Below are 26,527 nucleotides of genomic sequence, written 5' to 3' on the forward strand. Positions count from 1 at the left end.
ATAATTTGGTCTCCTGAGCAATTAGTACCATCCCTATAAACCTAATATCTGATTTGGTTTCTGATATTGGATATACTTTTTCGTATTGTTAGTTTTGTTCATAGTCATCTTTTATTTCAGGTTGACATAGCAGAAGTTTTATTTCAGGTTGACATAGCAGAAGTTTGTTCATAGTCATATTCCGATGCGCAAGAATAAAGATGTAAGTCCTTATGAAATATGGAAGAAAAAGAAACCAAGTTACCAACACCTGAAAGTGTGGGGGTGCCTTGTAAAGGTACTGATCCCTACACCGAAGAAGGTGAAGATAGGTCCTAAGACTGTGGATTGTATTTTCATCGGATATCCTCCACATAGTACTGCATATCGGTTTCTTGTTCATGAATCCAAGATTCCTGATATTCAAAAGAATACCATTATGGAATCAAGGAATGCCTCATTCTTTGAGCCGATGTTTCCCTGTAATCCAGAAAACCAACAACCTACGACGTCTAAATGATCTCATGAGTCTGTAGATGACAATAATGAGAGTGACGAAAGTGAAGACGAAAATGTGGGGTAGTGAGAAGGAGCAAAAGACAACGAACAGAGAAATCCTATGGGTCTGATTTTATGACCTATTTGGTCGAAGAAGGTGACCCAAAAACCTATAAGGAGGCAGTTACCTCACCTGATGGACCTATGTGGAAAGAGGCCATCAAGAATGAAGTTGATTCAATTATGCAGAATCATACTTGGGAACTAGTGGACTTTCCAACTCGTTGCAAACCATTAGGTAGCAAGTGGGTTTTCAAGAAGAAGTTGAAAACTGATGGCACTATTGATAAGTATAAGGCCAGACTTGTGATTAAAGGATACAAGCAACAAAAAGGCCTTGATTATTTTGATACATATTCTCCTGTAACGAGAATAACGTCCATAAGGATGATGTTTGCTATTGCTGCAATGCGTAATCTAACTGTACATCAAATGGATGTGAAAACAGCCTTCCTAAATGGGGACATAGATGAGGAAATCTATATAGAACAACCCGAAGGGTTTGTTGTCCCAGGACAAGAAAGGAAAGTTTGTAGATTGGTGAAATCATTATATGGTTTGAAGCAAACGCCTATGAAATGACATGAAAAATTTGACGAGGTCGTGCTGGCTAATGGCTTCAAAATCAATGAATGTGATAGCTGCGCCTATTACAAGGATAACGAGAGTGGCTATGTCATGATGACGCTATATGTAGATGATCTACTTATTTCCAGAAACAATGATAAAGTGATCAAATCTACCAAGGACATGTTGAAATCAAGATTCGACATGAAAGACATGGGACTAGCAAATGTAATTCTGGGAATTCAAATTTCTAGAACATCAGAGGGTCTCGTATTAAGTCAACCACATTATATTGAAAAGATCCTTGAGAAGTTTCTTAAGGATGACTTTGAGAAAGCTAGGACACCTGTGGATATGACTTTGCACCTATCCAAGAACAAAGGTGTAACTGTTTCCCAATTGGAATACTCGAGGATAATTGGTAGTCTGATGTACCTCATGAGTTGTACAAGACCAGACATTGCATACTCAATTAGCAAGTTGAGTAGGTTTACGAGTAATCCGGGAGCTGATCACTGGAAAGCGATCATAAGGGTACTAAGGTACTTGAGGGGAACTCGAGACTATGGACTGCACTATGGCAGATACCCAGCAGTATTAGAAGGATATACTGACGCAAATTGGATATCTAGCAAGAAAGCACTTAAGTCTACGAGCGGCTATGTGTTTACATTAGCTGGAGCGGCAATATCATGGAAATTCTCAAAACAAACGGTGATAACTCATTCCACGATGGAAGCTAAGTTTGTGGCACTAGATAAATGCGCCGAAGAGGCTGAATATCTACGTCAGTTTCTGGAGGATATTCCAAGATGGCCAAAGCCTGTAACTGCAATAGGGATTCATTGTGATAGTCAATCCGCTATTGGCAGAGCGCAGAACACGATGTATAATGGAAAGTCTCGTCATATACGACGACGACACAGTTCCATTAGACAATTGATCTCAACCGGAATTATTACTATTGACTATATATCGTCAAAAGATAATATCGCGGATCCACTAACCAAAGGGTTATCAAAAGAAGTGGTTGAGAAATCATCGAGAGGGATGGGCCTTAAGCCTATTGCTTAACGGCATCATGGTGGACACCCAACCATTGCTGACTGGAGATCCCAAGAACTTGGTTCAATGGGACAACTAAATCATGATGACCAAATCACTGTGGGGGTAACCCTTGGCCTGTTCCTATGATGAACTCAACAGTGAGACCCGTAAGGTACGAGGTTAAGTTTTGAGCTTTTAATGATCTTTGATGAATACATGGAGTTCAGGAGTGAACGCATGGAATTCAGTTGAGTAAACGCGGGTTACTCTATAAGATAAAGATCACCTATGTGGGAGAGAAGTGGGGCCGCTTCAAAGGAGAATTGCGAGGCACAATTCTTTAAAAACTCCTGCAGAACCAGGACGATGTTCCATGGCCAAAATGGACATAATCATGAGAACTGAATGAGTCAGGAAATATATAGTGATGAGTATATCATCGTTTACACAAACGGTCGAACAGTTCAAGGACATCGCGTCATACTGTCTACCAGTAAAGTCGATATACTTATTCGAGCGAAGGTTCAAGGAGCATTCTCTACCTATCGTATGCTATATCTGACCGCCGAAACTATCACCAAGTCAAGTTCCGCGTCTGTCTGTCTATGTGGTGCGTGCTACTGGACCATCAATCTCATTTGTGGGGGATTGTTGGACAAACTTAGTATTTTAGACTAAGTTGTGAATCATTTTGAGACTCTATATGAGCGAGACACATTATGTGTTAGTGGTGTGTATTTATTGGAACGTATTCTCCTCTTCGAGGGGATTCCAATGCATATTTACACGCTCAAAATGAGTAAAAGGTGAATGAGAACTGATGTTCCAAAATTTTACCTTTTAATATGAAAAGTGGTTTTGTACCACATCGAGAGTAGCACAAACCTATTTCTTAGTTTTTCTTATAAATACCATGTACCACATCGAAAAGAAAAACAAGCCCTTTCAAGCCTCTCTTTATAAATAGAGTCTTAGGGCATCAGTTTTATCAAGTCAAGAGAATAAGAGTCCTCTCTTTCATTCTCGGTCTCTTTAGTCTTAAATTTTCCAATACTCCGATGATAGTTCTCAGGCTTAGTTCGCTGAGAGTATATTCGATATATCGATTATACTAGTATCTCATTTTATCCTGGGAGGCTATCGACTCGCACATACGGTGAGAGGCGAAATAGCTTTAAGAAGACAGTTTCAACTGGACTCGAGGTTTTCCATTTGGTTATATTCTGCCTTTCTCTGTTTGATTTTGTTTACTCACGCACACACTTATTTGATTTATATGTATTAATCGCATATTGTATTCATAATCTTAAAGCTATTTATTTTATATACATCTGTGACTGATACATCTGTATCTGCTTGTTTTGTTGAGTAATAGATCGATGGAGAACCAAACTGTGAACGATTCGATGAACATGACGGCTGATCCCAACGCACAGATCACTGGATCTGATGGGGTTCACCAGCAGCCGATTAACCCTAACGCACGGATCGTACGATCTGATGGGGGTCAAACGCCTGCTGGACATGTGCCTTCGGGATATGTGTCTGTGGGACACACTGTCATTGGACAGTTTAGTGTTCCTCTTGGACAGATATCGGCAGGATTCACTCCTCCGATCATACCTGCGGTGCCTACTGGTGTGCATACACCTGTAGTACAGACGCACGTACCATCTGTTCCACCTGTGGTGCCTGCTCCACCTGTTATGCCAATTGTGCCTGCTGCACATGCTAAAAAACCTGAGAAATTCAACGGAACGAACTTCAAACGTTGGCAACAAAAGATGCACTTTTATCTGACCACGTTGCATATGGATCGCTTCCTTAAGGAAGAACCACCGTTGCTCACTGCTGAGAGTAACATGTAGACTGTGTATGCTGCTGATGCTTGGAAGCACTCCGACTACATCTGTCAGAACTATGTGTTAAATTGTTTGTCTGACTCGTTGTATAACGTATACAGCGCGAAGCCAACAGCTAAGGTCTTATGGGAGTCACTTGACCATAAGTATAAAACCGAGGACGCTGGGGCAAAGAAGTGGATTGTTGGCCGCTTTCTTGATTATAAGATGGCAGACTCTAAGACTGTGGTCAGTCAGGTGCAGGAACTGCAGGTGATTATTCATGACATTCATGCTGAGGGAATGGTCATAAGTGAGTCTTTCCAAGTTGCTGCTGTTATTGAAAAGCTTCCACCTGGATGGAAAGATTTTAAGAACTACCTTAAGCATAAGCGAAAGAAGATGTCTATGGAGGATCTTATTGTTAGACTTCGTATTGAAGAAGACAACAGAGGGTCCAAGAAGAAAGTTAATGTTGCCACTGAGAAGGCAAACATGGTGGAGCACGCTCAAAGCTCCAAGCCCAAGAAGACTAATTCTAGTAAATGGGCAAAGCTGGCACCCAAAGGAGGGATTTCGAAGTCGAAATTTCAGGGGAAGTGCTACAACTGTGATAAAGTTGGTCATAGGTCTTCTGACTGCAAGAAGCCCAAGAAGCCCAACAAGAAGAAAGAAGCAAACATGGTAGAGAATATCTCCAAGGATATGGGTGATATAGACCTCTGTGCTACGGTCTCTGAAGTGAACCTGGTCGGTTCTAATCCACGTGAATGGTGGATTGATACTGGTGCTACTAGGCATGTTTGCTCAGACAAGGCGATTTTCTCTAGCCTCAAAGCTTCTGATGCTGGTGAGAAGCTCTACATGGGGAATTCAGCAACTTCTACCATTGAGGGTGAAGGCACGGTGATCCTGAAGATGACCTCTGGGAAGAATCTGACTTTGAAGAATGTACTTTATGTGCCTGATATTCGCAAGAACCTTGTGTCTGGTTCTCTGTTGAGTAAGCATGGCTTTCGCATTGTAATAGAGTCAGATAAAGTAATTTTGTCTAAGAGTGGTATGTTTGTAGGCAAGGGTTATTTAACCGATGGGCTTTTTAAGCTCAATGTAATGTCCGTTAAGGACGATAATGTAATGAAGAATTCTTCTGCTTACTTGCTTGAGTCTCCTAATTTATGGCATGCTAGATTAGGACATGTAAATTATGACACTTTACGATGTTTAAGTGCAAAAGAATACATACCTAAACTTACTATCGATTCAAAACATAAGTGTGAGACTTGTGTTGAGGTAAAATTAATGAGATCATCATTTAAACATGTGGAAAGGAACACCAAAGTGCTAGACCTAATACATAGCGACATATGTGATTTAAAATTCGCTCCAACAAGAGGAGGAAACAAGTATTTTATTACATTCATTGATGATTGTACAAAATACTGCTATGTATATTTGTTGAAAAGCAAAGACGAAGCTATAGATAAATTTAAAATCTATAAGGAAGAAGTTGAGACACAACAGACTTAGAAAATCAAAACGATACGAAGTGATCGTGGAGGTGAATATGTTGAACCATTTGGAGAATTCTGTTCACAACATGGTATAATCCATGAGGTCACTGCACCTTACTCCTCTCAGTCAAATGGTGTGGCTGAAAGGAAGAATCGCACTCTGAAAGAAATGATGAATGTGATGTTGTTAAGCTCTAGACTTCCACAATCGATGTGGGGAGAAACCATCTTAAGCGCAAATAATATTTTAAATATTCCGATGCGCAAGAATAAAGATGTAAGTCCTTATGAAATATGGAAGAAAAAGAAACCAAGTTACTAACACCTGAAAGTGTGGGGGTGCCTTGTAAAGGTACTGATCCCTACACCGAAGAAGGTGAAGATAGGTCCTAAGACTGTGGATTGTATTTTCATCGGATATCCTCCACATAGTACTGCATATCGGTTTCTTGTTCATGAATCCAAGATTCCTGATATTCAAAAGAATACCATTATGGAATCAAGGAATGCCTCATTCTTTGAGCCGATGTTTCCCTGTAATCCAGAAAACCAACAACCTACGACGTCTAAATGATCTCATGAGTCTGTAGATGACGATAATGAGAGTGACGAAAGTGAAGACGAAAATGTGGGGTAGTGAGAAGGAGCAAAAGACAACGAACAGAGAAATCCTATGGGTCTGATTTTATGACCTATTTGCTCGAAGAAGGTGACCCAAAAACCTATAAGGAGGCAGTTACCTCACCTGATGGACCTATGTGGAAAGAGGCCATCAAGAATGAAGTTGATTCAATTATGCAGAATCATACTTGGGAACTAGTGGACTTGCCAACTCGTTGCAAACCATTAGGTAGCAAGTGGGTTTTCAAGAAGAAGTTGAAAACTGATGGCACTATTGATAAGTATAAGGCCAGACTTGTGATTAAAGGATACAAGCAACAAAAAGGCCTTGATTATTTTGATACATATTCTCCTGTAACGAGAATAACGTCCATAAGGATGATGTTTGCTATTGCTGCAATGCGTAATCTAACTGTACATCAAATGGATGTGAAAATAGCCTTCCTAAATGGGGACATAGATGAGGAAATCTATATGGAACAACCCGAAGGGTTTGTTGTCCCAGGACAAGAAAGGAAAGTTTGTAGATTGGTGAAATCATTATATGGTTTGAAGCAAGCGCCTATGAAATGACATGAAAAATTTGACGAGGTCGTGCTGGCTAATGGCTTCAAAATCAATGAATGTGATAGCTGCGCCTATTACAAGGATAACGAGAGTGGCTATGTCATGATGACGCTATATGTAGATGATCTACTTATTGCCGGAAGCAATGATAAAGTGATCAAATCTAGCAAGGACATGTTAAAATCAAGATTCGACATGAAAGACATGGGACTAGCAAATGTAATTCTGGGAATTCAAATTTCTAGAACATCAGAGGGTCTCGCATTAAGTCAACCACATTATATTGACAAGATCCTTGAGAAGTTTCTTAAGGATGACTTTGAGAAAGCTAGGACACCTGTGGATATGACTTTGCACCTATCCAAGAACAAAGGTGTAGCTGTTTCCCAATTGGAATACTCGAGGATAATTGGTAGTCTGATGTACCTCATGAGCTGTACAAGACCAGACATTGCATACTCAATTAGCAAGTTGAGTAGGTTTACGAGTAATCCGGGAGCTGATCACTGGAAAGCGATCATAAGGGTACTAAGGTACTTGAGGGGAACTCGAGACTATGGACTGCACTATGGCAGATACCCAGCAGTATTAGAAGGATATACTGACGTAAATTGGATATCTAGCAAGAAAGCACTTAAGTCTACGAGCGGCTATGTGTTTACATTAGCTGGAGCGGCAATATCATGGAAATTCTCAAAACAAACGGTGATAACTCATTCCACGATGGAAGCTAAGTTTGTGGCACTAGATAAATGCGCCGAAGAGGCTGAATATCTACGTCAATTTCTGGAAGATATTCCAAGATGGCCAAAGCCTGTAACTGCAATAGGGATTCATTGTGATAGTCAATCCGCTATTGGCAGAGCGCAGAACACGATGTATAATGGAAAGTCTCGTCATATACGACGACGAAACAGTTCCATTAGACAATTGATCTCAACTGGAATTATTACTATTGACTATATATCGTCAAAAGATAATATCGCAGATCCACTAACCAAAGGGTTATCAAAAGAAGTGGTTGAGAAATCATCGAGAGGGATGGGCCTTAAGCCTATTGCTTAACGGCATCATGGTGGACACCCAACCATTGCTGACTGGAGATCCCAAGAACTTGGTTCAATGGGACAACTAAATCATGATGACCAAATCACTGTGGGGGTAACCCCTGGCCTGTTCCTATGATGAAGAAACAGTGAGACCCGTAAGGTACGAGGTTAAGTTTTGAGCTTTTAATGATCTTTGATGAATACATGGAGTTCAGGAGTGAACGCATGGAATTCAGTTGAGTAAACGCGGGTTACTCTATAAGATAAAGATCACCTATGTGGGAGAGAAGTGGGGCCGCTTCAAAGGAGAATTGCGAGGCACAATTCTTTAAAAACTCCTGCAGAACCAGGACGATGTTCCATGGCCAAAATGGACATAATCATGAGAACTGAATGAGTCAGGAAAGATATAGTGATGAGTATCTCATCGTTTACACAAACGGTCGAACAGTTCAAGGACATCGCGTCATACTGTCTACCAGTAAAGTCGATATACTTATTCGAGCGAAGGTTCAAGGAGCATTCTCTACCTATCGTATGCTATATCTGACCGCCGGAACTATCACCAAGTCAAGCTCCACGTCTGTCTGTCTATGTGATGCGTGCTACTGGACCATCAATTTCATTTGTGGGGGATTGTTGGATAAACTTAGTATTTTAGACTAAGTTGTGAATCATTTTGAGACTCTATATGAGTGAGACACATTATGTGTTAGTGGTGTGTATTTATTGGAACGTATTCTCCTCTTCGAGGGGATTCCAACGCATATTTACACGCTCAAAATGAGTAAAAGGTGAATGAGAACTGATGTTCCAAAGTTTACCTTTTAATATGAAAAGTGGTTTTGTACCACATCGAGAGTAGCACAAACCTATTCCTTAGTTTTTCTTATAAATACCATGTACCACATCGAAAAGAAAAACAAGTCCTTTCAAGCCTCTCTTTATAAATAGAGTCTTAGGGCATCAGTTTTATCAAGTCAAGGGAATAAGAGTACTCTCTTTCATTCTCGGTCTCTTTAGTTTTAAATTTTCCAATACTCCGGTGATAGTTCTCGGGCTTAGTTCATGTTCGCTGAGAGTATATTCGATCTATCGATTATACTAGTATCTCGTTTTATCCTGGGAGGCTATCGACTCGCACATACGGTGAGAGGCGAAATAGCTTTAAGGAGACAGTTTCAACTGTACTCGAGGTTTTCCATTTGGTTATATTCTTTCTTTCTCTGTTTGATTTCGTTTACTCACGCGCACACTTATTTGATTTATATGTATTAATCGCAGATTGTATTAACAAAATGTTGGGGGTGTTCTAATAAGCTCCGACTGGTTTTATATTTTACTGACAGGTCCAAAGACTATACCACGTAATCCCGATGATATAATAATTGATGCAATGCAGGGAAAGGACCCTCCTCAGTCCTTGTGAATTGCAACTTGCAAGTAGACATGATACCATTGAACCAAAGTTCCTTTATTGCGCATATTACAGGATGTTTGCATCAATCCCATCCATACTTTTTCAATCGGATGGTATTAGAATTAATTTAATGATCCATAACGCTTCCCTTGAAGATGAATTTCAAATTTGATTTCATGTAATTCCCTCTTAAGCATTTTTTACTTTTTAATATCATTTATTCTACCTAAAACATTTTTGTCTGTATTCATCATTTCTGCATAGGGTTAGTTATCAAAGTCTATCATTTAATATAACTAAAAATCTGAAATTCACCACTCAACTAAAACTGATTTAAGTCGATTCACCAATCTTACTTCGTTAAAAATTTAACGGATCTTTTTAAAATATTATGATGAAAATGTTATCTTTTTGAAGGATGAAAATTTTAGTGAGAATGATGAGTTTACTGGTACTAGTTTTAGTTGGACGGTGAATTTGGGACATTTAGTTATACGGAGAGGCGACTTTAATAATGAACCCTTTCTGCTTTAATAATAAACTCTTTATGCATGTGGCTTGAGTTTGGACATTTTTGGGCATAGGGAAGTTAATTAGACTTTAAGAACATACTAAAATCTTGTATATGTGCTTGCAGTTGCAGAGAGGAAGCTAACTTCATGTGTTGATATCATATAGATATAAGCCAAGCATATTTGCTCACTCCCCTTACTCTCAAGTTAAGAGGTAAAATTTGGATCTCAAACTTTGATACTTTCTGTTTCTTGTATATTTACATAATAACTCTCTGCTCTCTTAGACACTTCAAAGTTTATATAGGACATTGCGTACGATATCTGTACAGTGTCCGAGTGTCTTGTTCATAATATAATTCAGTATGTTTACATGGTTAAAAATTAGTCTAATTTGCAGCACATTCACATGATTCCGTGTATTTTAACACTCACATGCATGATCCGTTATATTTCGGACCCTCACATCTGCTACTCGGACTAATGTTTGATTTCTTTTTGGTAGCAACTACTGTTTGTTTAAAAAATGGATGTGCCTGCAAAATTTTTGTCTGTATTTCCTATATCTTAGATCAACTGTCTCTTAGATCGATGATAGGATAAAGAAGAAGAAGAAAGGACCAACCGACAGATGTGTTTGGACATTCCATTGTCCAGGTTCATTAGTTAGGCATATCCACATGTTTTACACCACAAATATCCATACACCACAGTTCACAAATATCCATATTTATGTCAGATCTGTTATTTAAAAATTTACTGTATTGCATAGAAATGTTACTACACTTCCCCCATCATTTACATTGTATATTTCAATAAACCGAATGATTTGCCTTATATTTCTTAAAATGATAATTAAATTAGTATAAATGACATTTATTAATTTACATAAAATTAATTAAATATTTTAAATTATGCTGTGTCCTCGTACCCCTGTTCAAAATTCAGACAAGGTTCCCGGGTCCTAATTTTTCAAAATTATCGAATTCGACACTCGGATATGTGTCGTATCCGACACTCTTAATACAGATTCAAATGGAGATCATGAAGCCTCGTAGATACATGCCAAGTTCATAAGAACGAAATTTAGCTTGACAATACCAACTCGTCAGTTAACTAACAGGTACTAATTCTCTCTCATAAACTTTAAGATAGTGGGTTCTTAATTTTTTTAATAATGAGCTTTGCTGATCTGTATAATCTGTTTATAGAAGTTACAAGCGCTGTAAATAACTAAATATGCATAAATTGTCTGTGTATTTGTTGCTTTTTTATTTTTTATTTTTGAAATTTGACGAAGGAAGTTTATAATATTTGTTTGTGTGCATTGCTGTCCTTGTGCCGTTAGAGATATGATTCGCAAATTTAGAAATTAGAAGTACAAATGCATTAAACGAGCGTAGTGCAGGATACAAAGAATTGAGATGGAGCCATCACCCGAATTCAGAGTGCGGATTGCACAGAATTACTCATCAACTGATATTGACAACTATGGGAAATGGATTCGATCTGTTGATTCTACGCTAAATCTACTAGGGATACCCAAGGACTCGTGTAATTATCGAGTACCGAGTAAACTTCGAGCAGTAATGCCAGAAGCGTACACACCTCAAGTGGTATCCGTGGGTCCTTTCCATCGAAACAAGCCTGAGCTGCGAGGTATGGAGGAGTTTAAATGGAGATACATGTTATCTTTTCTTGATGGACTAGTAGAAACAGATATTGGAAACATGCACATCAACGTGTCACAAGGCGAATCTAGTGAAAACTCACCTCGATTTTTGGCTTTGGATAAGTGTTGCAGAGTTATATCAGAACTGGAAGCAGAAGCTCGAGCATTCTATGCTGAAGAAATCAATTTAGACAAGCATCAGCTAATGGAAATGTTACTTGTTGATTCTTGTTTTATCCTGGAACACATTAGAAGGATGAATACAAAATTAATACCTTCGGAGGAAACAGTTCCAATTGATTTGCCAGCTGGTAATCTAATGATGAGGTTGGCTTTATGTCAAGATTTCCTGCTACTCGAAAACCAAATTCCATACATCATTCTGCAAAAGCTTTTTGAGTTAGTACCGAGTTCAAGGAAAATATGTAATGCAAGTGGTGAAATGTCGCTTCAAGAGTTCATTTATACCTTGTTCCGTCATATTCCAATGTTGAGGTTAAATATACCAGTCGCTACACCCATTCCGGATGCCACCTTCAGTAATATACTGGATATGTTGTACCGAGTTTCGGTCACTGCCCCTGAGAAGTTACCAAATCTTAGTAATATCCCTTTAAAGTGGGGACTCAAAAGCTGTGCAGCAGAACTTATAAAATCTGGTATTCGAATTTCTTTACATAGCAGTAGGGTGAGCGCAGTGGACATAAAGTTCTACGAAGGAGAACTTATCCTTCCAATTTTCACAATGAATACATATAGTATTACATTATTAAGGAATCTCATTGCCATGGAGCAGACCAGGAATATCAGACATGTTATTATCTCATATGTAGTACTTATGAGCTCATTGGTTCGTTCTAGAGAAGATGTTTATTTCCTGGAGCGGGCAGGTATCATATTAAAAGTTCAGAGAGAGTTTGAATATGGTGAAAATTATTTTCAAACTTTAAGCAAGGAAGCTAATTGTGCGGATTTTGTCTTCAGAGGTTTGTGCGAAGAGGTTGATAATTATAAATTAACTATGTGGAGGTGGGACAGAGTAAAAGGATTTACAATTGTCACGTGGCACAGATGGATAGAATCAATCAAGGATTTGAAACGAGATTATTTTAAAAATAGGTGGAGTTTTATAACCTTCTTCGCTGCATCTTTTATCATCCTCCTCACTGTAGTACAGACTTTTTATACCATTCGTGCTTATTATCCTCCTTATCACTGAAACTTGGTTCTGTTTACTTGGTGTAATTTCTTTATATATGTATTTGCACTTTTCCTTTCAATAGTGTAAAAAAAAGAATATCAAAGTATGACGATTGAATCAAGTTTTGTGTGACCAGCGTTTTATGCATTTCAATCTTTTTAACCTTGATATCATATATTGAACTCAAGTCATGGTTTGTGTAATATGTAATTCCTTCATTATTTAATTTTTAGTTTGAGTTATGCATTTCATACATAAACATTTCGGACACAAACTCGGTATCCACTTTTAACATTAGTATATTCAAGTTTAAAATTTTATATTTAACTTTAGAACTTAGAACTTTAGATAAATCGAAATATATCAGTTGTCGTGTAAAAATATGATGATTGTTGTAAATAATGTATTGTAAATCTTGAATTACTTGATTATGAATAACTTAACAATTGCACATATAAAGAGAATAAAAGTTAAAGTGAGAATTGTGTTTTAATATGTTTCAGTATATCTGATTTCAATAACTGAAGGTCATATTTATAGAGGCTGGTTGACAAGTTTTAAGTAAGCTATCTAAGTCTTCTTTGAAAGTATCGTAGTTCTTTACTAGTAAGTTTCGTAAGTCTTGCTTAATAAGCTTTACAATTCTTCCTTACTAAGTTTCTTCTCTAAGAAGCTGCGCAAGTCTTCCTCGATAAGTTTTGAGAATCTTGCTCGATAAATTTTATTAGTCTTCTTGATTAAGTTTTGACGATCATTATTATATCATATTATAACACTCCCCTTGATTGTCAAATGCGAGTTTACTACAGAGATTAACTGCCTCGTTAAAATCTTGTAAGGGAAAACCCAGTGGGATAAAAATCTTGACGAAGGAAAAAGAGTACAACCTTTCCCTAGATAACACGTCTCATGATTTGGTATCTTGTTGTAGCAATGATTTCAGCCTTCGCATTCCAATATTATTTCGCAGCTTTTCAAAAGTTGAGTTGGGTAGTGATTTTGTGAGCAAATCAGCCAGATTATCACATGAGCGCACTTGTTGTACATCAATATCACCATTCTCTTGTAGTTCATGTGTGTAGAAGAATTTTGGCAAGATGTGCTTGGTTCGGTCCTCTTTAATATATCCTTCCTTTAATTGTCTAAATACAAGCTGTATTACCTTCAAACAAAACTGTACGACTATCTGAAATATTTGATAATCCACATGATTTTTCGAATTTGTTGGATAACAGTCCTTAGCCAAATACATTCCCTGCTTACTTCATGAATTTCCAATAATTCTACATGGTTTGATTAAATTGTCGTCATAGTCTGTTTTATATATTTCCAAGACATAACAGTGCCACAATATGTGAATAGATAACTTGTTTGTGATTGTCCAAAATGAGCATCTGACATATACCCAACATCTGCATATCCAACTAGCTGCGATGTTGAACTGTTTGGAAAAAATAGTCCAGTATCAATTGTCCCATGAAGATATCTGAATATATGTTTGATCCCATCCCAATGTCTTTTAGTAGGATCAGAACTAAATCTTGCCAAAAAGTTCACATCAAAAGCAATATCAGGTATTGTGTTATTTGCAAGATACATTAGAGCTCTAATAGCACTATGATATGGAACTTCAGACCCAATTGAATCTTCATCTTCTTTTCTAGGTTGTAATGAATCCTTTTCAACTTTGAGTGATCGAACAACCATTCATGTCGTTAGTGGATGAGCTTTGTCCATGTATAACCGATCAAGAATCTTTTCTGTATAAGTGGAATGATGAACAAGTAAACTTGAAGATAAGTGTTCCATCTTTATGCCTAAACAAAATCTTGCCTTTCCCAGATCTTTCATTTCAAACTCAGTTTTCAAATAAGCAACAACATTAGTAATATCCTCGGAAGTACCTATAATATTCAAATCATCCACATATATAGTAATAATAATAAAACCAATTGATGGCCTTTTTAATAAACACACATGGACCCACTTGATTATTAACATACCCATCATTTAAGTCTTCTTTAATAAGTTTTACAATTCTTCCTTACTAAGTTTCTTCTCTAAGAAGCTGCGCAAGTCTTTCTCGAGTTTTGAGAGACTTCCCTATAAGTTTTATGAGTCTTCTTGATTAAGTTTTGACAATCATTATTATATCATATTATAACACTCCACCTTGATTGTCAAATGCGAGTTTACTACATAGATTAACTGCCTCGTTCAAACCTTGCAAGGAAAAATCCAGTGGGATAAAAACCTTGACGAAGGAAAAAGAGTACAGCCTCCCCCTGAATAAAAACATCTCATGATTTGGTATCTTGTTGTAGGAATGATTTCAGCCTTCGCATTCCCATATTATTTCGGAGCTTTTCAAAAGTTGAGTTGGGTAGTGATTTTGTGAGCAAATCAGCCAGATTATCATATGAGCGCACTTGTTGTACATCAATGTCACCATTCTCTTGTAGTTCATGTGTGTAGAAGAATTTTGGCAAGATGTGCTTGGTTCAGTCCCCTGTAATACATCCTTCCTTTAATTATCTAATACAAGTTGTATTACCTTCAAACAAAACTGTAGGACTATCTGAAATGTTTGATAATCGACATAATTCTTGAATGTGTTGGATAACAGTCCTTAGCCAAATACATTCCCTGCTTGCTTCATGAATTGCCAATAATTCTACATGGTTTGATTAAGTTGCCGTTATAGTTTGTTTTGTAGATTTTCAAGAGATAGCAGTGCCACAATATGTGAATAGATAACCTGTTTGTGTTTGTCTAAAATGAGGATCTGACATATACCCAACCTCTGCATATCCAACTAGTTGCGATGTTGAACTATTTGGAAAAAATAGTCCAATATCAATTGTCCGACGAAGACATCTGAATATATATTTGATCCCATCCCAATGTCTTTTAGTAGGATCAGAACTAAATCTCGCCAAAAAGTTCACAGCAAAAGCAATATCAGGTATTGTGTTATTTGCAAGATACATTAGAGCTCCAATAGCACTAAAATATGGAACTTCAGACCCAATTGAATCTTCATCTTCTTTTCTAGGTTAGAATGGATCCTTTTCAACTTCGAATGATCGAAAATCCATTGGCGTCGTTAATGGATGAGCTTTGTCCATGTAGAACCGATCAAAAATATTTTCTGTATAAGTGGACTGATGAATAAGTAAACCTGAAGATAAGTGTTCCACCTGTATGCCTAAAGAAAATTTTATCTTTCCAAGATCTTTCATTTCAAACTTAGTTTTCAAATAAGCAGCAGCGTTATTTAATATCCTCGGAAGTACCTATAATATTCAAATCATTCACATATACAGTAATAATAATAAAACCAATTGATGACCTTTTTAATAAACACACATGGACACACTTGATTATTAACATACCCATTATTTAAGTCTTCTTTAATAAGCTTTACAATTCTTTGTTATTCCTAAACAATCTAACAATAGAATTACAAAAGGGGGGGTTGAATGTAATTCTAGTTTTGTTTTGAAATTTAAGAAACTACTTTATCAAAATATATCAGTGTTTGAATATGCAAGTGTGCGGAATGAAATATGAATGTATTCAAAACACAAAGTTACTAAACACAAAGATTTAAAACTTTCTGGTGGATTGAACTTTCCACCAGAGATATATATCTTGCTTGAGAATTCTGTGATGCAAGAATGCACACAGCTGCTTACAAGTAAATTTACAAGGAGAGAACTAAAAAATTCTTAACATATTATGCCTTATCTATTTCTCAGTTCTTTTGATCGATTTATCTACTTGTTACTCTTGGTTTATATATCACCAAGTTACATGTGAGAAATACAAACTAATAAAACAAAAATATCTAAGTCTAATCACATGCTTCTTCATTTCTCCATCCAGCATCTTTGTATTTCTTAAAGTAAGCATGGAAATGAAAATGCTTCTTTGTTCTCAAAATCCTGCTTATAGGCTGCCACATTTCTTTTGTATACAATCAACCCATGTGACTGTCAAGTCACTATCAACTCCTGTTTGAATTTGTTGTCCGTCGAGACCCTGTTGGATCATCCGTCGAGACTCTGTTGGATCATCCGTTGAATGAGACTTCGGTCATCCGTCGAAGCCTTGTAAAAACATCCGTTGAAAGTATTTCCATAGCAGTTGGATCAATTTTAATTATGCAAAATTACAAGGCATCTAATATATATAATTAACCAACCTATTTTATATATCATTCTTGTAGTCAACATGACTTAGAATATTCTACAACTTCTAGTTCTCTAATGCATTACAGTACACATGTGTGCTACAATATATTTCTACTAAGGTGTTTTGGTAAAATATCAACAAGCCTACAACATATTTCTAACAATCTCCCCCAATTTATGTCTCCTAGAGTTGCAGGCATAAATTTAGAAGGGCTTGATGATAACAAAACACCCTATACAAAAAGATCGTTTAATAATAGATAAAATGACAAGTGCTGCAAATTTTATTGGAAGTTGATAAAAGAAAGTTCATACAAGTTTTACAAGATTTGTTCAAGGTGCTCCTCTAGTCTGAGCAAATTAATCTTTTCTCCTTGAGTTTCTAATCTTCTTTCCCAGTATTTTATTGTTCTCTTCTGTATGGTGTTAGAGTTGTCTGTAGAACTCAGATTCATCTTCATTAGATTGATCCAGCATCTCCTGCATTTCCTTGAGAGTTTCATTGCTTGAAATCTTCAGCTAGTCTTCTAATCTGAAAAATCTTCTGGTTTTATTTTCATCCTTGAACTCCATTAACCAATATGGCCTCAAGTGCACTCTATTCCCAGTGTAAGAAATGGTTAAGACTCTTTGTAGTGCACTTAGGTCTCTCCGGCTTTGTCTTCTTTGTTCAATTTTGTTGAGTATCTCCTTTTTAGCCACCATGGTGAATCCAAAATATTTCTTGATTGCAGAGAATACTTTAACTAAGACAGAGTAGCCTTCATTGAGAATTCTATGAAGAGGCCAAGTAAATTCTTTTTCACCCTTGTATTTACACACTAATCTTTCTGGGAGTCTGTTGTGGGCATCAATAGCTCTCACTTCATCAATCTCATCCATGTAAAGATTTATGTCTGAAAACTCCTTTATGTCACAAATAAAGAGCTAATCTCCTTTGTTGACTGATGGCTTGGGTTTAGATAAGGTTTTGGATTTAAATGGGATAGACTTGACTGGCTTGCTTGGTATGTTCTTTCTTCTTTTAGAGTTGGTTGGTATTGGGATATTCAGCTCAGGAATATGTAGGCTTTCCCAGTCTATTGGTTCATCCTTGGGAATGATTGTTTCTACATGAAAATTCACACCAGGATGGACATTGATTTCAATTTGCTCCAATGTGGGCAAAGTTGGTTGATTTGTAGTAGTATATTGAGTTGGCTTTTGTTCTTCCTCTTCTTCTTCAAATACTAGCTTCCTTTTTGCTCTTTCCTTCCTATAACCCTTTCCTGATTCCTGCTTTGGTTCCTCCAGTTTCTCAGTTTCAGTTAAGATAACAGGCTTCTCACTTTCTGACTTGGTGACAGGCTTCTCAGCTTTTTTCTTTGCTTCTAAGGCAACCTGTCTTTTATGATGCTTGAGACTCAATTTTTCTTCTTTCTTGGCTTCTCCAAATTGAGGATGTCCAGCCATCACACAAATTAGTTTTCCATGCCTGTAGATTTTAGCTATTCTTTTCTTCAAGACTGAGTCTCTTGGATCTTTATGATTGGAAATGGAGTGTCCAAGCAGTTTCTTTTCATTAGGTTGAGGAATTGCATAGACTAGGTCCAAAGGATTCTTGTTTGAATATTTTGATGAATGATTCTTGGGCTTCAAAATCACAGTGACCTTTTGATGTCTTGTAGTTAGGTTTGACCTATTTCCATATTCTTCAAGCTCATTTCACTTATTAGAATCTATCTCAATTGTGTGAAGTGCTTCACATATTTGTTTTGATTTTCAATTGGACCAAATACCTTTTCAATTTTCTCATCAATTTTCTTCATTTGATCTTTTAGCTTGAGTTCAGCTGCTGCAATGTTGATCAAGTCAATGTTGTCTAAAACTGGTGGATTTGAGAAAGTAATGGTTGAAACAATTAATTTGCTGACTTGAATGTGCACATCCTTCTCCCCCTCACTAACTTGGACAACTGCATCCTTCTCCCCCATTTTATTATCATCAAGTAATGCAGGGGTTGAAGTTTGAGAAACCACCAATTTTTTAGAAGGAGTGTCTGATGGACTTGGTTGACAAGCACCTTGGTAATAGAATTCTCCACTGCTGTTAGCCTAGAGTCCAAAGAATCAATTTTGCTACTCAAGTCATAGTCCTTCCTTATTTTCTGGAGGATGTCTTTCATTGTTGATTCAAGAAGTTTATACTCCATTCTGTCATTGATATCCTTCTTGACTTGCTCAATATTGGTCTTGATGTCATCCACATCTTGACTCTGTTTGAGAGATTGAATCTTATGCAGTTGTAGAGATTCTAGATGGGCTTGGAGAAGACATTTGGTATTGGCATCTGTAGTGGCTTGAAGAGCTGATTGAGTTTGATGGATAAGCTTGAATATAGTAGATTTAAAATGATGATCAGTGTAGTCCTTGTTAAACATCCAGGCTGGAGTGCTTGTGATTGAGCTAGGTCCTGCATCTCCCCCTATGTTCATGCCATCATCTTCCTCATTAGAAGCATCTCCAAGAGAGCCACTATAATCTAACTCAAGATCATCACCAGCTGTAGGTGGAAGAGAGTTGATTGCATCCTTGGCTCTTAGCATAGAAGTTGTTTTGTACACCAAGTTTAAAGTCCTCTCAGCAGCCTCATTATCCTGTCCATCTAAAATTTGATATGCTGGAACACAATGACTAAATGTCTCAGCATCAAAAGAAACAAAATCTAAAACAGTTTGATATTCTTGCTGAAATAGCTGCTTCTTTTTTCCATCACTGACATCCTTTAACTCATTAGCAGTGGGCTCTTCCCATTCTTTTGTTCTACCTGCTTTTCTCTTATTATCTCTCTTTTCTTGCATCAAGGGCTCCCCTTGGCTTCCCACCCTCACACCCTCACCTTCACCATCTAAGGTGGGACTCCTCTCACTCACTTTTGCCATGCTGGAAGAAATAACATGCATTTGATCACTCTTTTCCTCTCCTTTTTCCTGAGAGCAACTCAGCCTCTCACTCAGTTCACTCCCTTCCCTCGATCCTAAGAGTGATTGAACAACCATAAAGTTATCTACACTAGTAACATGTTTGGAAATTTCAAGTTGTGTAGAAACTTCCAAAGGATGAGAAACATCCGTCGAAATAGTAGTTGTGAATGTCGACGAATAATTGATGTGAAGCTTATCCGTCGAGAGATAATCACTAGTCGACGGATGAGGAATATCCATTGAGAGAGTAAAAATGATAGAGGTAAGTGTAATATCCGGGATATATCGTGTAATTATTTTTGATATTATTATGTGTGCCCAGTATCTATTCTGTGAGTTAATTGTTAAGTGTTATCTGTACTTGAATATTCAAAAATAATATTAATTGAGTATTTTAATTTTTATATGTCCAAAATAAAATATAGATAATTGTCATATCTTCCTAATTATTTTTATGTTGATTTATGGATTTATAAGAATCATATGAAATTTCTAAAATCTTTTTCCGGGTAATTAAAATCTATTTTATAAAAACAGGAACCAACCGACGTCAACCGTTGTTACGTTTTTGGAACCCGAAACTCTTTCGAGAACTCCTTCCTACCCTAATTGTAATATTCCGAGCATATTCCATGTTTCGACTTTTTCGATCCGGCGTACGGGTTGTCCTGCGTGGGTCCCGGCGCAATATTTTCGATACAATATTCGTTTCGGTAAATCAATAAAACCCGTATTTTCGATAAACGGGAGCTTTTTATTAAACTATCCCAATTATCACTTCGTAATACGTGTAACCAGGCGCTGAGACCAAGACCGCAGTACAAATTGTACTAATTTGGATAATTATCCCGAAAACCGATACCGTTTGGATCAGTTTTTACAAATAAACGTACCGTTTTATATCCGGAATGATCCAACGGGATACTAATTTTCCATAATTATAAATAGCCTTTTACCGTATTTTATTTCGTATCAAAATCATTTGCAGATAGTTAATTATATAATTTTCAGAGAAAAACCCTAATTACATAAACTGTTCTAAGAATCAAACAGCAAAACGAAGGCGTTACCAATCTCTGTTTTTAAAGCTTGAGTAACCAAAACGAAGGATTTGAGGTGTTCTATCAGATTCTGAGCTTTGTTTCACTGCAGAAATTAAGGTTATTTTTCTAAAAATTTAATTATTTTCGAATTTATTTTATTAAAAATATGAATTTTTGTTCGGATGATTGTTTGTATGATTTGATGATTTCATGTTGTAGAGCTTGTTTTCTTGATGATTTTCATATGTCATACGTCTGATTTGGAGTTCAATAACATGTTCAAATTTGAGTTTAATTTTCGAATTTCAAAATTAGGGTTTATAACCCGTATGAATGTTTTCAATTGAAATTTGGGGGTTTTTGATTCTGGGGTTATTAGCTGTTGATTTATAGTGGGTTGTGTTCCTTATAAAATTTGCAATCGATTGATATATAGCTCGTTAACAGAGGATGCTTGAATCGAAGGGAGTTGTGTTTTAAAGATTTGCGATGTTCGCCGGAAACCGGCGATGTTCCTGGCCAATTTCCGGCCAGAACAGGGATGATTAGAATATTTTGAATGCATGAACAAGTTCCTGGTGTTGTGTAGTGTTGATCTGGAGGTGTTGGTGGGGTGAGGACGCCGGGAACGTGTTCTCCGGCCACCCCCGACTTTTTCCGGCGACTGGACTGCAAAATTTCAGTTTGGTCCCTACAGTTTTGAAAACGATACAGTTAGGTCCCTGAAGTTTCCAGACTTTGCAAATTTAGGATTCCTTTTTATAAAATGTTTAAAAATCATATTTCCTATTTATTTTTATTATAAAAATTCATTTTTAATATCTAAAAATTCTGAAAATTATTATTTTAATTCAAAAATAAATCTGAATTAATTAGTTAATTAATTTCAGTTAATTAATTTCAGTTAATTTTTAATTGATTAATTAGTCAATTAATTCGAAAATTAATTGATTAATTGATTTAATTAATTATTAATTGATTTTAATTAGTTATTTAATTATTTAAAAATGATTTAAAAATTCCGAAAAATAGTTTCGAGCTTTAAAATATTATTCTAAATTATTTCCAAGGCTCGATAATTATTCTAAAATTGTTTCGGAGCCAGAATGGGCCAACCGAACCCTGTTTATTAACCCGAAATTGATCCAACGACCCGTTTTAATTCCGAAAAATGTTTTAAAAATCATTTTAAATACCCGAAAGCATATTTATGACCCGAGACTTCTTTATAGATGATATGTCAATGATTACGTGATGTATTATGTGTTATACGTGACCTGTTGTTTGACTATCGGTCTATATATTCGGTGTTTACTTGGTTATTGCATAGATTTCAATCCGTTAATCGGATTTGGGTAAAACGAAGGGTAGATAGAAGTATGTGTTGAATAGAATCCTGTGAGTTGATGATTGATAGATGCTTATGATATGTGAGTAGAAGAGGCAAGGCGTAGGAAAGGGAAACAGGTAGTTGAGGAGTAAGACGATTGTGATTGAAAGCAAGTGCATGATAATAAGCTAATATCAGGCAAGTGTTCTGAACTTTCTCGAGATATTGTAATTCTTGATAATCTTGTTGACATTACAAGTGCTTTGAAGAATGGAAACCTAAATCCTGATTTCAGTTATTGTTCTTGAGCTATGAACCATATTCTTTCTAAGCCATTGATTATTGTATACCCAAACACGAACCACAAATCTACGATACTACTCCACAAATACATATAAACTAAATATCAGACACTGAACTGAATTATTATATACTCAATCCATGATATCTTATGCTTTGAAAGCCCAAATCTTTGAAACCTTGAAACGTTGATTCCTTTGTTATCCAATTCTTTCATTACCCAGCATTCAAGCTTTGAAAGTACCTTGTTGATCCTTACAAGGATTGAAACCCTTTCATTGTTAAACATTTATTATTGTTAATGATTTCGGTTATTGTTTATTATTGCATATTCTGTTATTATGTTAGAATTAGATTGTTTTTATAAAATTGTGGACCAGATTCGTGGTCAGACCATATAATGGTCAAGTTAGGCCAATGTGTGCCTTGGATCCAGTAGTTAGAGCAATGCTGTGTGCCTTGCTCGGGGTTAGTGCGTGACTGATCAGCAGCCTAACCTTGGTTTTAAATTAAAAGTATAATATCCAATTCTAAATCATAATCCATTGTTCACTTGATATCATAACCATATTCACCTGATGATCATTATTCTCAGTTTTGTCATTATGACTTGCTGAGCTAGTTAGCTCATTTGTGCGATGTTGTTTATATTCTTTCCAGTTAAAAAGGAACCAGTTGGTAAAAAGGATCCCCAGTCCAGCGCGAGAGCTAGGGGTTCAGGTTGAGAAAGCTGAGTTAGTAGGCTTCTTTTGGAATAATTTAAGTTTGTAGAAAGTTGTAATAATGTTTAATACTCAATTTGAGTTTGAAATAGTTGGGATTTGAACGGTTTATAATATATTAGTGTGTTTGGCTTGTGTGCATACTTTAACCTGTTGCGGTCCGTGATGGTTGGTAAGTAGGGTCATTGCATATATTATTATTATCTTTATTATTGTTATAAGTAGGTTATAATTAAGGTGTGTGTGTGGACCCCAAACATCTGACCCGGGTTTGGAGGGCGTCACAGTAAGAGTTGAAACTACTGTAAAATCTGTGATGATTGATTTAAAATTATGCATAGATTTCTCAGTAGAATCAGAAAGAAATGGCAAGTGAGCCAACAAATCATCTATAAGATGATACTCACTTGCTTTGGATTTTGGCTCCTCCATGAGTTTCAAAGATGGAGAATTAGAAATTGATGTGTTAATCATGTCCACAGCCCGCGAGTTTGTGGGATAATTGTGTGGGTGGGGTGTTTCAATTGTTAGAGATTTTGGCTGTGACTCCACATTTATTGGAGGCAAATCAACTTGACTTTATGATGGCGCAATAACTGAGTCTTGGACTACAGTTGGCACTCTGTGTGTGCCCTGTGACTCCCCTATAGGTTTAGATTTCGTCTTTCTTATATAAGTTTAAGGTTGGTCTCTGTCCCTTCCCCTTTGGCCTGTGCTCTTGGTTGAGATCTTGTTTCAATAGTCACATCCTTTTGGGAGCATGTAACTAATAATGATCTTAATTCCTTATTAAGAACTACAGTTTGTTGGGAGACTGCAGTGAGGCTGGTTTGGGTCACACAAACCTTACTCTCCTTATCCTTAGGGTTTTTTTGATTTCACACTGTCCCTCACCTTCTTTACCACCCTTCACACCCCCCTCTTGTTCTTTGGTAGTTTTTAAAACTAGTTTCTTTTGAGAGGAACTAGAGTGGAGTTTCCTTGACTTGGATTTAGAAATTTTGGATTTTGTGTCTTGGGTTGGCATCTGTTTGGTCACTGTCACAGAAGCAATAGCCATAGTTGTTTGCAAAGAAACTTGAGGTTTGGAAATAGTAGAGACAGAAACATTTACCTCACTTACGTGAGGTGCCTCCATGATTGGAAAGTAGTTGAGAGGTACCTCATTGTGGAGATTATTCCTGTTAAGATCGGCAAGTACCCTCTTTTTTTGGACCCAACAATCAAGCTTATTTGTTGGGTTCTCAATCAAGAGGTCCTTAGACACATGGTTTTCTAGCATCATAATAAACCTAGCATAGTATATGTTTTTAGACCTCTTCTTAATGTCTCCTAACTTATACCCTAGTTCATACATGACAAAACTACTGAAATTGAAGTACTTGTCACTTAAAAGCATGTAAAGCATGTTAAACATAGAGTAATTAACTGCATCAAAATTGCTAATCTTTCCTAAAAATGCTTTAATAAAAGAGTCAAAGAGAAAGCTCCACTCTTTCCTAAGGCCCATTCTCCCAACCTCGCCTAATTTGGCAGGATTTAGAGAATAACCCATAGACACAAGCATAGTGCTCACATTTGTGTCTGTGTGTGGAACAAGTGTGTTGTTTTCAGGTAAATGAAAACATGCTTGAATTTCATCACAATTAATGCAATAGCCATTACCTTTGAGAGAGAAGGTAATGGCCTTATCTTTAGAGTTGAACACTACAATAATCCAAATCTCCTCCACAACTTCACAGTGGATAACTGGAGATTCAAGCATCGCATAGCTTAGTTTGCAACTTTGAATGAAGTCCATCATCTTGTGATAATCCTCATAAGAAGCAATATCTTTGTTCACCAGTGCTACGAAGTTATTATTTTCATAAACAAATCCAGATTGGGACATAATTTTGACTACAAGTGCCATTTTTGTGATTGAAAGCAGTTACAGAGAAAAGGGGTTTTGTTTTGGAGACGAAGAGAGTAAAATGCTTTGAGAAAGATAAAAGTAAAATGAGAAATGAAAGGGGGCTTTTATACTTTCTCATAAATAAACAAGTAAAAATTGAAAAGTACAATAAAGTACCCAAATAAATTTTCCCAAAATAGCCGTTTAAAAAAGAAATAAACTATATAAATTCTAGAGATTATCCATCGACATATACTTACATACTGTAAGTAAATTTGAAGGATAAGGTATAGAATTAACGGTCATAATTAGAGCAATTCAACGAATATAGATTAAACAGATATCTGTCGAGATAAAAAGTACCCACAAAAATATTTTTATTTTTAACAGATGATAAAATTCAACGAATATTCAATTTCAACGGATAATGAACATCCGTCGAGATATAAATTTTGACTTATCCAGGACACTAACTTATTTCCTTGAAATTGACAGGTTCCTGTTGTACTTTTTCTATCTATTTTACAACCTGCATAATCTGCATCTGAATAACCAATTAGATCAAAACCAGAATCTCTAGGATACCAAATGCCAAGTTTTGGTGTTCCTTTGAGATATATAAAAATTCTATTAATAGCTACTAAATGTGATTCTCTAGGATCAGCTTGAAATCTAGCACAAAGACAAATATTAAAAATTATATCCGGCCTACTAGCAATTAAATATCAAAGTGAGCCAACCATGCCTCAATAAATTGAAATGTCCACAAACTTTTCAGTAGTGTTCAATTAGTTTAGTGGCAGTGGCCATAGGAGTTTTTGCAGATGTGCAATCCATTAAGTCAAACTTCTTTAAAAGATCATAAATATATTTGGTTTGACTAATGAATATTCCATCACTAACTTGCTTAACTTGTAAACCAAGAAAGTAAGTTAGTTCTCCCATCATGCTCATTTCATATTTACTTTGCATCAATTTGGCAAACATTTTGCAAAGTTTCTCATCTGTAGAGTCAAATATAATATCATGTACATAAATCTGAATACGTATACTAGAGCCATTAACATTCCTAACGAAAAGAGTTTTGTCAACAATACCTCTTGTGAAATGATTTTCTTAAAGAAACCTTGACAAGGTGTCATACCAGGCTTTAGGTGATTGCTTCGAACCATACAGTGCTTTCAAAAGATGGTTGATATAATCAGGAAAGTTGGCGTCTTCAAAACTAGGAGACTGACTGACATAGACTTCCTCCTCCAAATCTTCATTCAGAAATGCACTTTTTGAAAGATATATGTCCTAAGTCCAATCATGTATGAGGATTTAGGAATAACTTTTATGTAATCTGTTTTAATTTCATTGATATTAATAAAAGACTTGTTTTGTTTTTATTGCAGGCTCTATCAATTTTAAGTGTTTAAATAAAATATAACACAGTTTAGAGTAAAGCTTTTCATGGATTGTGATGAGATCATAATAATGAGACCTAAAAGATGATAACTCTAAACTTAAATAGTTCCTGGTCATAGGAT

The 26,527-nt window shown here is 36.4% G+C and overlaps 2 protein-coding genes across 5 annotated transcripts; one reads left to right on the forward strand and one right to left on the reverse strand.

Annotated features, from left to right (window-relative positions):
* The first annotated feature begins 9,697 nt into the window (after positions 1-9,697).
* On the forward strand, positions 9,698-12,680 carry LOC141692278 (UPF0481 protein At3g47200-like). Of its 4 annotated transcripts, none has more exons than XM_074497031.1 (3): positions 9,698-9,889; positions 10,705-10,798; positions 11,024-12,680. In XM_074497031.1, exon 3 carries the CDS (start codon positions 11,100-11,102, stop codon positions 12,564-12,566), a length of 1,467 nt encoding a protein of 488 aa, XP_074353132.1. In that variant the 5' UTR covers positions 9,698-9,889; positions 10,705-10,798; positions 11,024-11,099; the 3' UTR covers positions 12,567-12,680. The 4 variants fall into 4 exon arrangements, with proteins under 4 accessions (XP_074353132.1, XP_074353131.1, XP_074353134.1 ...); XM_074497030.1 differs by having other exon boundaries at positions 11,084-12,680; XM_074497033.1 differs by lacking the exon at positions 10,705-10,798 and having other exon boundaries at positions 11,084-12,680.
* A 1,164-nt stretch (positions 12,681-13,844) lies between these two features.
* Positions 13,845-14,255, reverse strand: LOC141690977 (secreted RxLR effector protein 161-like). The gene has a single exon (XM_074495729.1). It carries the CDS (start codon positions 14,253-14,255, stop codon positions 13,845-13,847), a length of 411 nt encoding a protein of 136 aa, XP_074351830.1.
* Positions 14,256-26,527: the final 12,272 nt, after the last annotated feature.

Source organism: Apium graveolens, chromosome 10, assembly GCF_009905375.1.
Source record: "Apium graveolens cultivar Ventura chromosome 10, ASM990537v1, whole genome shotgun sequence".
NCBI lineage: Eukaryota > Viridiplantae > Streptophyta > Magnoliopsida > Apiales > Apiaceae > Apium > Apium graveolens.

What these genes read in the sequence shown, in the direction of transcription:
- LOC141692278 (XM_074497031.1), top strand. Translation starts at nt 11,100, where the DNA reads ATGGAGCCATCACCCGAATTCAGAGTGCGGATTGCACAGAATTACTCA.
- LOC141690977 (XM_074495729.1), bottom strand. Translation starts at nt 14,255, where the DNA reads ATGGTTGTTCGATCACTCAAAGTTGAAAAGGATTCATTACAACCTAGA.